Below are 16545 nucleotides of genomic sequence, written 5' to 3'. Positions count from 1 at the left end.
CCGAGTATACTCGGGACTCGTCCTCAACGGGTTAACAATGCTGTGCACAAGTGATATACATGCCTTGTGCTACAGTGACTCCATGCATGACTGGCATGTAGTGATCTTGAATGCTATAGTGTACAGTAGATTCTACTTGGACTACTACTACTACCGCTACTACTACTACTACTACTACTACTACTACTACTTCTACTGCTGCTGCTGCTACTACTACTACTACTACTACTCCTACTACTACTACTACTACTACTTCTACTGCTACTGCTGCTGCTGCTACTACTACTACTACTACTACTACTACTACTACTACACTACTACTACTACTACTACTACTTCTACTGCTACTGCTGCTGCTACTACTACTACTACTACTACTACTACTACTACTACTACTACTACTACTACTACTACTACTACTACTACTACTACTACTACTACTACTACTACTACTGGCTACTACTACTACTACTGCTATTAAGACCACCAATGGCAATTCTAATAAAAGCAGTGGTATCACTACTTTTACCACAACTACTGCTAATAACACTGTTGACAACTACAAATAATAACTTTTTAATTGACAATGATCATCATCATACAATAGTGGTAAAAATCAAAATCAACAATAAAGGATCACATCCTACTCTCCCAAATATCTTATGATAGCTGATAATATAATGGTTTTACTATTTTAGTTTCATTTTGTTAATCACCTTCCATATTTCAGTGGAACAAGACTACATTAACACTATTATTATTAATTTCTGTCAAAGTGTACAGACATCTTCTTTTTCAGTAGTCCCACACAGAGTGTCTAATGTTGTGGTCGAAGGACAACTCTACGGTGCATTGTGTGATTATGTGCAAGACTAATGCTGAGTCAGTAAGACATTCAGTAAATGAAGGCTTTGCCTGGGGCCCGTTGCAGAAAAGTTACAATTACGGTAACTTTGCCATCCAATGGTAACTGCCATGGCAACAATACTCAACAGCCAATCAAAATCAAGAATTCCATGGAAGTTACCATTGGATGGCAAAGTTACCATGATAGTAACTTTTATGCAAAGGGCCCCTGGTCTCCATTTCGTGATAGACTTACACACACAGGTGCAAAAATATTATAAACTAAGCTTGACATCATTCCTGATTTATTGTATGAATGATAAAATGCGATATATAGACAAACATGCAAGTCATCAGCTTTGCCAGAAGGAAAAGACGAATGTAGATATTTTTTTTCTCATATAAACAGATATACCATTTTGTTATTGCTGCTGCTTAATTCCCCTTGTATTTAAAGGTACATAAAGATGACTTTGATAAACACCCTAGAATCACTTCACTGTAAAAGTGGATATTTTCGCGCGACTAATTTTTCGCGCTTGACCGTGCCAGAAGACTTTCGCGTGTTTTTAATTCCGTGGAATCAAGACATCAAATACTGGAACATATGGCATGCAGAAATATTCGCGTGATTTTATTTTCGCGCTAGCTTCTCGTTGCGCGAAATGCGCAAAAATTTCAGCACCGCGAAAATTTCCACTATTACAGTAGTTGGTGATTGATGATCTTTTGAAACAAGTCCACTGAGCACTGAGAATCAGTCAAGTATCTGTTCTCTCCAACAAAGATCACTAAAAATGCCATGTCAGTGCAGATGACTAGGTGTTAGTGGAGTGTACCTGATGCATAGGGTAAATCGACGGAACGGCATGATGATAGTGGTTAGGGGTACCATAGGAATATGGCTACAGGTATGAAAACAGAATGTGTGAAAAGTAAATGAATAAACAGTGGGTTAGTTGAAATCATAAACATAAACCACTGCTGACCAGTCCACACAGAGTTAGGTAAATAAGAGGACTTAAAAACAAACAAACAAACAAACAAACAACAACAAACAAACCAAACAAACAAACAAACAAGGGAATGCAAGTTGGCTGTATGAAACCACCTCATTAACAAAGATGTAAACTGTCACAGCTAACATCATGATACTGTAATTGACCCATCAAGTCCCAGAAATGCCATTTTTGTATCCTTTTGTTATGATTTCTTTTATTCATTGAGAAGATTACAGAAATGATGCTCATTCATTGGAATCCTTCATATTTGACTTTCAATTGTTTATGACTGCAGAATTTTTAAAAGCCTTTCAGCTTCTAAATTCATGATAAATTCTTAAATTGGCAACACATTTTACAGGAATCAAGTTCCTGTTTCTCTCTTGTGTGGGCAATAAAAAACAACAACCTTTCTGATTTTGCATAGATTTAATCAACTTCAGCACTTCTATCTAATCTTTCCCCAAGATAAGATAAGCAATGACATTTAGAGTTGCCAATTTGATGATCACAAGATCACTATTTCTGCAGCAAAATTCCCCTAGGACCTAATGGCTTTAAAAAAACTGGCAAATATATACAAGGTGGCATGTGGGACGAATGAGATTGAGGGGAGAGCAAAGGGAATGAAAATACACTTGAGATGGACATAGGACCAGAGATCGGAGGGGATGGATCTAGTTTCGGGGACTTAACAGCTGGGGAGCACCAGACGATTGGGGAAAAATGAAACAAAGCAAGCAAAATCAAAAGGGGGGTGACAAACATGGAAAGATTTCAAAGACAAGGGTCAAAATGATACACAGGATACACATGTTGTATCTGTAGGATATGGTAGACAATGACGTAACAACACATGGATTTTAAATTAGCTGTATGTGTCAGTAATAACAAAAATATAAGATAGCTTTCATAATGACATATCACAAACACAACAAATGCTGAGAAAAGAAACAGCCTTCACTCTTGACCCATACATGTATATCATTTGCAACTGAGTCTCCATCACATGAAACAGTCAGGATTTGGGTAATTTTCTTTCTCTTCCTTTTTTTTTCTCAAAAAAAAAAGGGGGGATCAGAAATGACAGCAAATTATTAAATGAAAATGGGATACCTGCTTCACCTAGTTTGTTGCAGTAAAGCTTTACACCAAATACACACTTGGTCACAACCCAAGACTGACTTGATTTTGCTTCATGAGCTAACCTACCATGAAAAATAAAGATTATGAAATCATTACCAAGCATGCCTTAGCAGCACAAGAAATGAATGGTAGTCTTAGAGAGGTGGATATACATAACTTATGTGATCCTGAAAAAGTTTGTTTTACTGTGAATAAGTTGACTAAATTTAAATGAAAAAATAGAATTATGTCAACTCAAATATTTTCGTGGCCAAACAGAGGTTATACTTTTGCTAGAGTGATGTGAAAACCTGGGGATAGAGTATGAAATGAAATTGAGCACAGCAAAATAAAGAATAAGAAAATAATAACAATGATATCAATGCACAGAAAGGGAAAATGAAGCACACTCTCAAGCCATATACACAAGGCGATGCAAGACAGACAAATCGGGTCACTTACATCTCTGTTGACCGGGGCCTGAGGGGGCGTTGGGGCGGGGCGTTTCCGCCGGTTCTTCTTCCCCTTCTTGTTGCTCGGCTCCTTGGAGGTCTCCGGCGGTACGGTGCTGGCCACGCCTATCTTCACATCCGGCTGGATGATGTCCAGCTCCTGCGCAGGCTTCTCCGCCTCCTGGTTGCTAGGCGGCGGTGGCTCCTCCTCATCCGGTGGGACTTGGGGCGGGTCGAAGTAGTGGTCATCAGGCTTGACCTGAGATGTCCGACAGCAAAGGCAGAGATTGGAGATGTTTCCGGCCTTTAGAAATCAGCTTTAGAATATCCAATAGCATAAGTGTGACACTCAACACAACACAAGTCATCAGAATCTGTGAATTAACCCGTTTTCATGATCCTTATCCTCGTCATTGTCAACACAATCATCACAGGTCACTAGGACTATTACCACTACTGACATCTTCGGAATTGTTGTCACTGCGATCGTCACCATAATTGTCATCACCGTAATCTACACTGTCATGACTGGACAGTTAGTTTGACACAATATCATTTAACATTTGTGGGACTAATGGCAAGGAAGCCATGTACCTGATTGTGGGTGTGGTAGAGGGTCAACCTGTACTGCTCCTGATACCGAAGTGGCTTGCGCTCCATGCGGATCCCCCCGAACCACGCCCAGGACAGGGGGGCGGGGTTCTTGTGAATCTCCAGTGTGTCCCAGGGGTTGATCTTCTGCTTGGCAGATACTTGTAGACCCTACAATGGACACAGCCAAGAGGAGTAATAAAATGAATACTGATGCAAATCATTTAAAGGCAAAAGCATACATGAAATCAAACACATGTCCTCCATGAACGACCAACATTATCATTTTTTTTTTTTTTTAATCAACAGGCACTCAAACAAAAAAGGGTGTCCCATTGTCTTCAGAGATTATAAACACATATTTTTACTGAATTTTCCATGTGACTCTTATGCAGAAAACAAAGGGATGCGTTTCTGAAAGGGGTATAAATCTGCACATTGCAAGAACGACACACTGACCTGTTTCTTGTCGATGGAGTCAAAGCCGGTGATCTTGTTGCCCTTGGTGTCGATCAGGCTCCCCATGGGTTCACAGGTGATCACCTCGATGGTCTTGCGGGGGACGGGGAGCAGCTGCCTCACCAGGTTGATGCCATCCGAGTGCTTGTCGCCAACCTCTTTCTGCAAAGAAAATATTTTTGCCATGAGCAAAATCTTAGAGATTTGGAGCTTGCGATAGCCCCCCCCCCCCCCCCCCCTCACCTGGGGCATTTGGGCCTTGCCCTAGGCCCCCAAGAGGGCATAACTACCATTAGTATAAACTGTAACAAAGTTATACACACAATACATGGAGAAAAAACCCATCAATTTTCTGTTTGATATCCACCTACCTTCAACTTCTTGATGAGAGTCTGGTGTGTTCGTCCTTTCTCTTCCCCTGCCCCTGGACTGCCGCTAGCATCAGATGACAGCGTGCTATTGATGAGAACTGATAACATGTCCAGCACGGTGGTAAAGAGCTCGCTGCAAACAACAGAAAAACAGAAAATTGTGACCATCAGTTAACATTCTCGCCAGAATATTCTGTCATTGTCTGAGAGAGTTGATGGGCAACAAAGAAGTGAAAAGATTTGAGTTCAATCTCAAAATAAGTTTGTTTACACGAGCAGCTTTGGCATAATTTCTCCTATTATTTTTCTAAAATCTAATTCAGTTATGCCATGGAGTTGTTCAATTCTCTAAATTGGTTTGATTTCACTTCTCTCTTCTCAATTGTGACAATAATGATGATGTATCACAATACCACGTCATTATCATTTTATTTAAACACAAAACACTTAAATCGTGAATATCCATATCCCACGTAAAATGCATTCAACTATGAGAAAAGCTACCTAAATGCAAGCATGCGTGTATTACTGATCATTCACTGGCCCAGTATGAATACTTTCAGTTACAGAGTGCGACATCATTGATGTCTACATATTTGTGTGAACGACATAAAATGGGGGAATATTGACTACAGATGAATAGAATGAGGGCAAGTGACAACAGAATATACTTTTAGAGATTTAAATAGACTAAATGTATTCTTACACTCATATGATTGACTTAATATTAACCCTTACTGCGCTTTCTTCAATGACTGGCACAGATATCTAAAAACTAATCATCAATAACAGAGATTAACTAATCCCCCCCCCCCCCCAATATCTATAAGATTGTGTTTCCATGATTTTCCTGTTGGTGCATTGCTACACCGGAGTAGGTTTGCTAACTTTACAACTAGATCAAGTTTGAACAGATTACTGAATGCTGATGCGAAGGCTTGACAAGTTAATGAGCTTAGTGTGTGGAGAGAAGAAGGGTCAAGCCAAAGGCCACAACGGTCCCTGGTCTCTTCTCACTTGTTGGTGTGTGGGTCCACGGTTCCCGTGGTGATGAGTTGTAGGAGGAGGAGAGCAAACTCGGTGGTCCACGGCAGGTTGTTCCTCATGATGGTATCAAACATGTTACCAACCTACAAGATGAGAGAGACACATCTTTGTATATTCTGACTTAATTGTTACCTTGTCTCCCTGTTACAGGGCCCTCAAGAATAACAGTGTATAAACCACTAGTGGGGCTACTCTGGGAAAAGAATACTAAATATATATTAATGCATTCCGGAAGCCCTTTAATACTCTTCTCAAGCCTTGCCTTATATATTCACTTATTCTGCAGATTCATTCTCATTTATGCACTGTAAGACATTCATTATGAAATATATATTTCACACCAATACATTTCACAGCAAATCTTTAGAATAAAATGGAAAATATCTTTAATAAATTCCCCATCAAACAACACAGATAAAAATTTTACTAAAGGGAGTCACAACAGCTCCCCCACAGTTCATTCAAAGGAATGTCAATGGTGAAACAGTCAAACAGTGAGCAGTGAAAGCAACAACAAAAGAGGTATAGATTCCTATAAAACTTCCTACCGCATTTAACTCTTGTGCATTTAGAACTAGAAATAAAATGTATTTCTATGATTACATTTAAGAAACCGGGTCTCGACCCAATTCCATGCTGACAAAGTCATGAATTCAAGCGGTGACTTTTGTTGCTTTTTTGAAAACCTGCACATCCAATTAAACATTTGAAAACCTGTAAAGCACAAAAGATATTCTGAAAGAAAGTGGCAAACAGACCCGTACCCAGCAGCATGGGGATACCATGGAGTGGGAAGCTGGCCCAGATTGGATGTATTTGAGAATCCCTGTAATGAATTGTTTACTGCTTTATCACTGATCGCTGTGTAAGTACACACACAGCTGAAGAATCTCGACTGAAATCAGCCGTTACTGATAAACTTGTGTCTGCTTTAATTAATGTATATTCACTGACTGGTGCTTTTCATGGCTTTGAATGTACCCTGGGTGGCAGCAAATAAATTCGGCTACCCATGAATCCCCATGCTACGAGTCTTTAAGATTGATTATTCGTGTGAGATATCGATAAAGTTGAAATCCTGGTATTTCTCCCGCTATGATCAGTGTCGTATATTCTTGCGGTCGGCTACACGTCACTTCCGGTCGACTGGAGTGAAAACAAACAGCTTGCAAGCGCTAAGCCTGCATAATGCGCATACTAAGTACTGCATGCTGTGCATGTGCGACGCGTATAATTTATGTGCAACTCTACGCAGCTCAGACATGGGGACTGTTTTTCATTATTCATTTTGTCATTTGTGCCATCATTCATGAGATACATGCATCATGTCTTGCCAGCAATATTCTAAAAATCTGGATCCTGTCGATCGATCGGTCCCGGTATTTTGCCAAGTTTAAGGCGGCCGGACTGGACCTGTGCCCGTATGAAATCGCGGCAGGACTCTGGATCAACGACCCGACAAAATGGCCAGATGTGCAGTAGAACCTCTTTGAGTAGGCCCTACCCCGATATCTACGCTTACTTAGTACCTCATAGAAACTTCAGGTAGGTCTAACGTTAGTACTGTAGTACTTAGGGTAGGGCCTAATTTAGAGTAGGCCTAGGGCGTACTAGTAATCCTGCCGCCCGCACAGCTACAGTACCAGCTTGCGCTAGCGCTATGCTCGCGGGGCGCCCCGGCAGAAAACACGTACAGCGTTCACTCCAGGCTCACGCGAGTGGTTTGTTTTCACTCCAACGCTATCCATGACCCCGTGACACGCAAAATACCCGGATGTCCGACCATGAGAATAAAGAGAGTCTGGCCAACTCGTAATTTGGACGCCATGTCGTTGCCCAGCGTATTATGCGTTACAGGGTTAGCGTGTACACTCAGACGTAATAATGAAAACCTACCAAATAAGGGGTAGTGAACAATGGGCACTGCGTATGAGTGCACTTTGGTAATGACATGGCTCCACGAAGATCACGGGACCACTTTCGACCAATCACAGGCTTCTTAAGTCATAAGCCGAAAACCCGAGTTCGCCAGACTCTCTTTACATACAGCACTGGCTATGACCTTGTCACAGCGCCCTCTCTGGGGGACTGGAATCTTACCAAGCTGAGCCGCAGCTGCAGTGCTTCATGCATCAGTCTCCTGCTCTTTGGGTCTTCCCATCGGTCCTACACAGCATGAAGAAGGAACAAAACAAATAAACTTTATATGATGACTGGTTTGGGAGGGGAACAAATCAAGAGTTTTATGTATCACTAAGTGAGGATGTAAAAATATACATACAAATTTCCTACAGAGCTGCGTCAACAACTGATATGGCTGTCTTGATATCCAGATTCTTACGTGATATCAGACTGGGTGGCTTATTTACATAAAAGACATCATAAACTTCATGATAAACATTCAGTCTGCAAACATCATCACGGCTTTGTTAAAGGACAAGTTCACCTTCATAAACATAAGGATTGAAAAAATGCAACAATATCAGTAGAACACATCAGTGAAAGTTTGAGGAAAATTGCACAATCGATGCAAAAGTTATGGATTTTTTAAATTTTTGTGTTGGAACCGCTGGATGAGGAGACTACTACAGCTTGTGAGTCATATGCGTACAACAGTTTAAAGAAAATGTAAAAGAAAATTCAACATATTTTCACTTTTTTGGCATAATAAAAGTGCACTTGACTTGCCTCTTTCTAAAGCTAGGGGGAATAATATTACCCATAACATTTGTCGGTAACAAGTCAGGGAAATGTGTACTTTTTTCAAAAGATGGAATTTTGTGAAATTCTCTTTATATTTTCCTTATATTGTTGTACGCATGTGACATCTAAGTTATTCATACACTGCAGTAGTCTTCTCATCCAGCGGGTACTGCACAAAAACTTCAAAAATTCATAACTTTTGAACGGATTGTCTGATTTTCCTCAAACTTTCAATGATGTGTTCTACTAATATTGCTACATTCTCTCAATCCTTATGTTTATGAAGGTGAACTTGTCCTTTAATTTGAGGTAATGATATTGTTCAGATCAATTGTCTTCTTGCAATAAACTTTCGAAACAATGGGATCGGGATCTCAACTCCATCCTATGACTCTTATCGCAAGCTCCTCAGGTCACAGCATGGAGTTAAGATTCCCAGGGCAATAATATCAAACCATGCCCCCTTTCATGTGGGTAAAATGTGAGTGCTTACATCCTTGGGTGACTGGAGGAACTGTGTGAGTTGTGTCTGGAGTGAGGAGAGGAGACCCTCCCTCTGTTCATCTTGACCCTTGAGACAGGTCAGCACCAAGGACAGGAGGGGCTGGTGGCTGACCGTTGGAGCTTGGCTGTGAGGGAAGCATATTAATGGTTGAAAGACTATCGACAAAATTCAAGTTGAATGATTGTACAGATTGTTATGTTTATAACATTTTTGAGACATTGTGGCAGCTAGATTCCAGAAACTGCTGAACTTCACTAATTGAGTTGTATTATGATGTTAAAAAAGTATGAAACACATTCCAGCATACATAACTTTAAAACTTATGCTGTTACCTTTAAGATATCCATGAACAATTATCACCATACTACTGAGCAGTTTACGGAATAAAAATGATGTTGCCACTGTCAAGATATCTCTGAACAAATACTACCACACTGATAAACAGTCTACTGAATGGAAATCATACTGTTAATACCAAGATATCCATGAACAAATATTACTATACTACTAACCAATCTACTGAATGGTTTGTCATTCCACTATTTATGGACATTCTGAGCATGGTAAATCTGGTCACTCACACACACCTCTTATATGTTTTTTTTTTTTTTTAAAGCACTGAGCATTATCCTGTTTTCCACAAACTTTTGCAGATATGTTCTAAAAATTCTAATATTATCGCTGCATTCCCTCAATCCTCACATATACACTTGGGTAAACTTGTCCTTCAACTATTAGCTCACTTAGCATTCCTTACTTTAACACACTATACAATGAGATATCTTGACATGTTTAATGGAAATAAGTTCTGTGGAAAGCACATGTTGCGAAAGAAAGAAGTAGTACATTATAGCTCAGTTTTCAACGACTCTGCCAGACAAAAATATTACATCAAAAAACACAATGCAAACATTCAAGTACATGAGATATGTGACAACGTCCTGCGAGACTGACCTGCGCTGACCCTGCTTGTCCTTGTCCTTGCTGGAGGCCTTGGACGTCCACGTCTGGCCGACGCTCTCCAAGATGTTGCCGGCAGCCTTCAGCACACGCCCCTGGACTGAGCTGGACAGCTTGGATATGAGTGGCGCCACCAACCACACACTGCTGGGGGTCTCGTCGCTTCTGCAAAAGGAATGACACCAGACAAGGTCACTCCTAAAACTTTGCAAAGATGGGGAGTGGCAGATACGTGGCCAAGTGGCACTTGGACAGGTGTCTGTCCAGCACCACAGGATGCGAAATTTCCCCCAACATTCAGGAAAAGGCCAGTGTGATTCTAAATGCTTTGAGCCAAAACCAAATCATGGCTGAGCGGACAGTGTGACATACTGCATGCATCATATATTTTGCGACGTTTTTATTTTTTCAATTTCGCGAGTCAGGTGCTTTTCACAAACATGAAAAATTATTTATTTAACAACATGCAAAATTATTAATTCTGAATGCAACATGCCTGTATACATGTCTCTCTTCATGGCTGTACTCCAAGATGCCAATTCAACCACTTGCGAAATTGTTGGGAAGTCCAATTCGCGGACTTCCTAAATATATGCCGTATCCATTACTCATCCTGGTCCAGGTCATCAGGATTGTGGTTCAGACAGCTGCACTGCAAGGCCTTCACGCTCCTACCGATGTGATCAACAATTCCTTCCTCCAATTCACCAAATAGTAAGTCAACCTGACTCTACAAATTCCTGCAGAATATAGCTGCTATTGTGATGGAATAATGAACCCACTAGGCAAAGCTCTTGGGGGGGGGGGGGGGAACTTACATTTGGGCGCTCATTTTCAATATCAAAGATATAAACTGAAACAGCTCAATTCGGCAACGGTAAAGATCTCTAGCATATGCTCGGCTCGCAGAAATAAAATACTAAAAGATATGATAGCTTGGACAGAATGAGCAAGCCATTTTTTTCTCATACTGCTTACTTTCGGAAGGACGCCCCCTTCTGGGGGCCGCTGGCTGTGCGTCTGCTGCTTGAGGGTCCCTTGGACGAGGAAGCAGCTGAGGAGCTCTGGTCGTCATCCTGGGTGAGCTGAAACACCTCAATGGTTGCCTTGGCAATGTTATCCAGGGTGGTGCCCTCGGAGGTTGGGGAGCACTGCTTCAGTATCAGCTGCAGCTCCAACCACGACACCCTCAGAGTCCACTGGTTCAGGTTCTGCATCAAGATGGAGATCGACATGGAGATCGACATGGAGATCGACATGGAGATCAACATGGAGATCGAGAGATATTGAGAGGGAGAAAGGGATTGCAACAGAGAGAGAGAAAGATTGTGAGAGAGTATGACAGAGATATAAAGGAATGAAAAAAAAATCTCTAACACCCATAAGTACAGCAGTAGTCCTGTGTTTGCATACCTCAAAAAATTCCATCAAATCTCAAAATGCATAAACTGTTATTCTACTTTCACTTCACTGTGGTTTGTAGAATATCTACAGGTGTGTCTTTGATAACATTAGGAGCATTATCAAGGAACGGAATTAAATGCTAACTTCACTTCTCTTTACAGGCATATCCTCGCCTGACGGTAACACTTACACTATGGTCAAAAGCCTACAAAATTGCAGCCTACCCAGCAGAGCAGCAGTGAGTTTTCAGCACATTTCCCACAGCACCGGGTGGCAACCACTCAGGAATCGCTGGTTTCTGGGGCATCACTTGATTGCTCCTGAAGTTTTAGTAGGGAGGTACAATTATGGCAGTGATGCCCACTTTTCCCTGGCTGCCCAAAATATGCTGGTACTGCCGGTACACCTACGGGACATCTGCATATGACTTAAAATCGACTGCTGACCAATGGGAAATCAACAGGGCGCGCCCAGGCATAGCTCGAGGGTTGGTCGCAACTCTGATTTGTGACTGCAGCCTAATTGGCAAGAGCTGCGGAATGAGGGGGTAAAATTACCTTGAGGATGCGAGTAATGATGGTCTTCTGGTCTGGGTCCAGGCCTCCATCTCCTATCGTGGGGGTACCGGCAGGATAGCAGATCAGTTGGAGTAGGTAGTGGATCTAGTGTAGACAGGAGAGACAGCAAACAAAATACAATCGTATTTCCATTGACTATCACAGTATTCGTTCTGCCATCAACTAGAAATATCACTTAAGGTGATTAATACCCCCGCCCCGTGACGACAGTCTTACCCAAGGAATGATCTTTCCTTGATCTTCTGCCATTTAAATGCCGTTACCATGGTAACGCAGATTCCGACACGTCCGAAAAATATGTCTTGCACATCTTCCCACCAAGGCTATTGTGTGTGCCACATTTCATAAACTTTTGTCAAAAACTGAGGAAGTAGTTCAATCCACAAGATATTTCCTTGATCTTCCACCATTAATATGCCGTTACCATGGCAACGCAGCTTCCGACACGTCCAAAAAATATGTCTTGCACATCTTCCCACCAAGACCAATGTGTGTGCCACATTTCATGAGCTTCAGTCGAATACAGAGGAAGTAGTTCAATCCGCAAGATCTTTCCTTGATCTTCTGCCATTTATATGCCGTTACCATGGCAACGCAGCTTCCGACACGTCCGAAAAATATGTCTTCCACATCTTCCCACCAAGATCAAGGTGTGTGCCACATTTCATAAGCTTTGGTCAAAAAACTGAGGAAGTAGTTAAATCCGCAAGATCTTTCCTTGATCTTCTGCCATTAATATGCCGTTACCATGGCAACGTACTTTCGGGTACTGTCAAAAAATGCGTCTTGCACATCTACAACCAAAGGCACACATCTGTACCAAGTTTCATGGAAATTGGGCGAAAACTGAGGAAGTAGTTTGCAACACAAGATTTTCCATCATTTTGGCTCATAATATGTGAGCTGTTACCATGGCAACATACTTTTTGTCACTGTCAAGAAATGTGTCATGCTGACCTATATCCTAAGACAAACATTCAATATGAATTCCATGAGAATTGGAAGAACACTGATGAAGCAGTTTTGCCATGAAGCATTTTGCCCTATATTTTACCAATAACATGCCGTTACCATGGCAACGCACTTTTTGCCACTGCGGAAATATGTGTCTTGCACATTAACATATTCAGACGAACATCTGTACCTAATTTCATAAAAATTGATCAAAAACTGTGGGAGGAGTTCGCGACGCAAGATTTGTACCCATTTTTGCCCATAATATGCCGTTACCATGGCAACGTACTTTTGGGTACTGTCAAAAAATATGTCTTGCACATCTACAACCCAAGGCACACATCTGTGCCAAGTTTTATGGGAATCGGTTGAAAACTGAGGAAGTAGTTCGCGACGCAAGATTTGCAACGGACCGACCGCCCGACTGCCCGACCGACCGCCCGACCGCCCGACCGACCGCCCGACCGTCCGCTGATTCCTATATACCCCCTTCAAACTTCGTTTGGCGGGGGTATAAATATTGGTCTGATGCACAATCAAGGGATGGAAATCCAACATACAGGCACCTCGGTGGGGCTGGCAGTTGCTATAGCAACAACACGTAAATATCATCACTGAAGCTGATGAAGGTTTCTGATGACAAAGCAGGAACAGGAGAACTGGTGAGAACATAGCTGAACATATATTCATGGCACAGCCAGAGCTTTGTCATGGCAAAATATTTCCCATCTAATCCCCTCATCCATTCATGTGACAATGTCACTGGGATGAAACGGAAGATTGTCCCCCCCCCCCCCCCCCCCCCAAAAAAAAAAAAATCCTGACCGATACCCACCTGTTTGTGCGAGAGAACCTGATCCAGTAACACTTCAGGGGTCCAGAGGTTGTCCGGGTCCTTGAGGAAGGTCTCCCTCACCCATCCCTGGCTGCAGATGGTCTTCAGCGTGTAGCGGGCGTAGTTGCTGAGGCTGGCCGTGGACATGTTCCCTGCAGTCTTCGCGCCCTGGCCAAACCCCTCATCTTGGCTTCCCCCGTCTCGTCCCGACCCGCTTCCTCCGGTGCCAAAGTCGTCGAATGATCCAAAGAGGCTTGACGTAGAGTTACCACCAACGGTTGCATCACCTTTAGCAATTTTTTTTTTTGAAGAAGAAACAAGCATAAGACATTAGCTTCTTTCCACTGAATGTTGATATTTTGACACAAGCTTTAAATACTACATTTTCAATGATAATTACATCTCATATTTGTTGAATGGAAGAATCATTTTTCACTAGTAGCCAAACCTGATAGACTAATAGAGTTATTTCTACAATGATAGAAATACGGTGCACAAAACACAAGTTCTGTACTAACATGGAAGCTATGTTTGACTTAAGATAGACTCCCAGGTAATTACATTGACTGACTTTGGTGTTGCTATGAACACATCAGCCTTTGATGTCCAGTACTGTGTTGTAAAACTTTGGGTCAAGAATTACAACCTAGATCCAGATAGAAGTTCTGTTACCATCATTGTTCATAGCTTTTTACACACCAACAAAGCTAGACCCCTTCTCTGCAACCACTTTTGTTCACAGGAGCAAAAATCAACGAACAAAACTGCAGATAACATTTAATTTGCACGTAAAAAAATGTCATCTGTAACTTTGTTACAAAAAGTCAACGCATAAATAACAAGGAAAAGTAGAAATTACGCGGTGCGTAAAATATGTCCCCGCCGGAAGTAGCATTTAGTAGCAAAATGTACAATATAGGTAAAAAGATCAAGGTCAAAGGTGAAAGAAGTCAAGGGTCAAAATTCTATGTAGAAGTTTTGAAGCCCTCACCTAGTGCCATCACATAAAGCAAACGGAATCGAAATCGGGTTAGAAATGGCGAAGGAGTAGCATTTTGTAGCCAATGTACAATATAGGTAAAAAAAATCAAGGTCAAAGGTCAAAGAAGTCAAAGGTCAAAATTCTGTGTAGAAGTTTTGAAGCCCTCACCTAGTGCCATCACATAGAGCAAACGGAATCGAAATCGGGTTAGAAATGGCGAAGGAGTAGCACTTGGTAGCAAAATGTACAATACAGGTCAAAAATCAAGGTCAAAGGTCAAAGAAGTCAAAGGTCAAAATTCTGTGCAGAAATTTTGAAGCCCTCACTTAGTGCCATCACTTAAAGCAAACGGAATTGAAATCGGGTAACAAATGGCGAAGGAGTAGCATTTTGTAGCAAAATGTAAAATATAGGTCAAAAATCAAGGTCAAAGGTCAAAGAAGTCAAAGGTCAAAATTCTGTGTACAAGTTTTGAAGCCCTCACCTAGTGCCATCACATAAAGCAAACGGAATCGAAATCGGGTTAGAAATGGCGAAGGAGTAGCATTTTGTAGCCAATGTACAATATAGGTCAAAAATCAAGGTCAAAGGTCAAAGAAGTCAAAGGTCAAAATTCTGTGTAAAAGTTTTGAAGCCCTCACCTAGTGCCATCACATAAAGCAAACGGAATCAAAATCGGGTTAGAAATGGCGAAGGAGTAGCATTTTGAAGCAAAATGTACAATATAGGTCAAAGGTCAAGGTCAAAGGTCACAACTGAAATTCTGTATAGAAGTTTCAAAGCTCCCATGTAGTGCTATCATATAAAGCAAACAGAATCAAAATCGGGTTAGAAATGGCGAAGGAGTAGCATTTTGAACATTTTGATCACACACGGACGCACGGACAGACGGACACACGGACACACGGACACACGGACACACAGACACACACACGTACGGAGCCCGTTTCATAGTCCCCTGCTCGAACTCGTTCGGCGGGGACAAAAACAAGTTGATTGTAAACAGGCAAGACACACAAGATACTTATTATGCAGTAAATTTAATTTTTGTGTAACAAGACAAACTTACACATACAAATGCATGGCACTCACCAAGCAGTAAAATTGCCTTCAGAACACCTACGAGAGGTTCAACACTTATGCTGCGGTGGGCCGAGTCCAGGAGGTGGCGATCGCACGAATTCATGATGAAACTCGTGCTGCTGGTGTCGCCCTTGGTTGCAGGGTTTGCGCTGGATGAGCTGTTTGCGTTCCCGGGTGCAGTAGATGTTGACGACTGGCTGGAGTTACTCGAAGACGAGGCGGCGGCGACGTTGGAGAGCATGGCCGTGTCCTGAGAGGTGCGGAACAGGCGGACCAACAGGTGGCACATGAGGCGGGCCCCGGGCTCTGCATCGGGATCTGCCATGGCTTCCTCTGTATTTTGTTTGTTTGTTTGTGTATTTTTGGGGGGGAGGGGATGGAGAGGTTATGGGCGAGATTGTCAGGTAAGATCCACCACTGTGTGTTATCACGCAGGACCAGTCTTTATTGTAATGCTACGTTTACACCACATTCGCGGTGGCTACATCAATCATGTGTCAGGACACCGTGGACAAATAGGATGGATGTGATGGGCAAATTCATTATGAATGCCTACACGTACATCATGTGTAGTACTGGTGTCTGCATTCAATCTCTGTCATGCAGGAAAATATTTCAAAGTTTGGACATGAAACCGACAGAATTGCTC

General features: G+C 41.9%; 1 protein-coding gene across 1 annotated transcript in view; it reads right to left on the bottom strand.

Annotated features, from left to right (window-relative positions):
- The window catches only part of LOC139736452 (mediator of RNA polymerase II transcription subunit 12-like protein), a 93134-nt gene that overhangs the window by 10852 nt on the left and 65737 nt on the right, over positions 1–16545 (bottom strand). The window contains exons 23-34 of the mRNA XM_071647202.1: positions 15906–16223; positions 13832–14118; positions 12022–12126; positions 11039–11271; positions 10055–10225; positions 9089–9224; positions 7993–8058; positions 5863–5975; positions 4846–4978; positions 4475–4636; positions 4019–4186; positions 3435–3683 (exon numbers count right to left, since the gene is read on the bottom strand). Coding sequence (XP_071503303.1) covers positions 3435–3683; positions 4019–4186; positions 4475–4636; positions 4846–4978; positions 5863–5975; positions 7993–8058; positions 9089–9224; positions 10055–10225; positions 11039–11271; positions 12022–12126; positions 13832–14118; positions 15906–16223 — 2141 coding nt within the window. The remainder of the gene's footprint in view (positions 1–3434; positions 3684–4018; positions 4187–4474; positions 4637–4845; positions 4979–5862; positions 5976–7992; positions 8059–9088; positions 9225–10054; positions 10226–11038; positions 11272–12021; positions 12127–13831; positions 14119–15905; positions 16224–16545) is intronic.

Source organism: Diadema antillarum, unplaced genomic scaffold, assembly GCF_040938485.1.
Source record: "Diadema antillarum isolate AM-2024a unplaced genomic scaffold, OU_Dant_1.0 seq00000648_RagTag, whole genome shotgun sequence".
In the NCBI taxonomy this organism is placed as follows: Eukaryota; Metazoa; Echinodermata; class Echinoidea; order Diadematoida; family Diadematidae; genus Diadema; species Diadema antillarum.
Note: the sequence above shows the minus strand (reverse complement) of the source record. Positions and strands in the feature narration are given on the sequence as shown.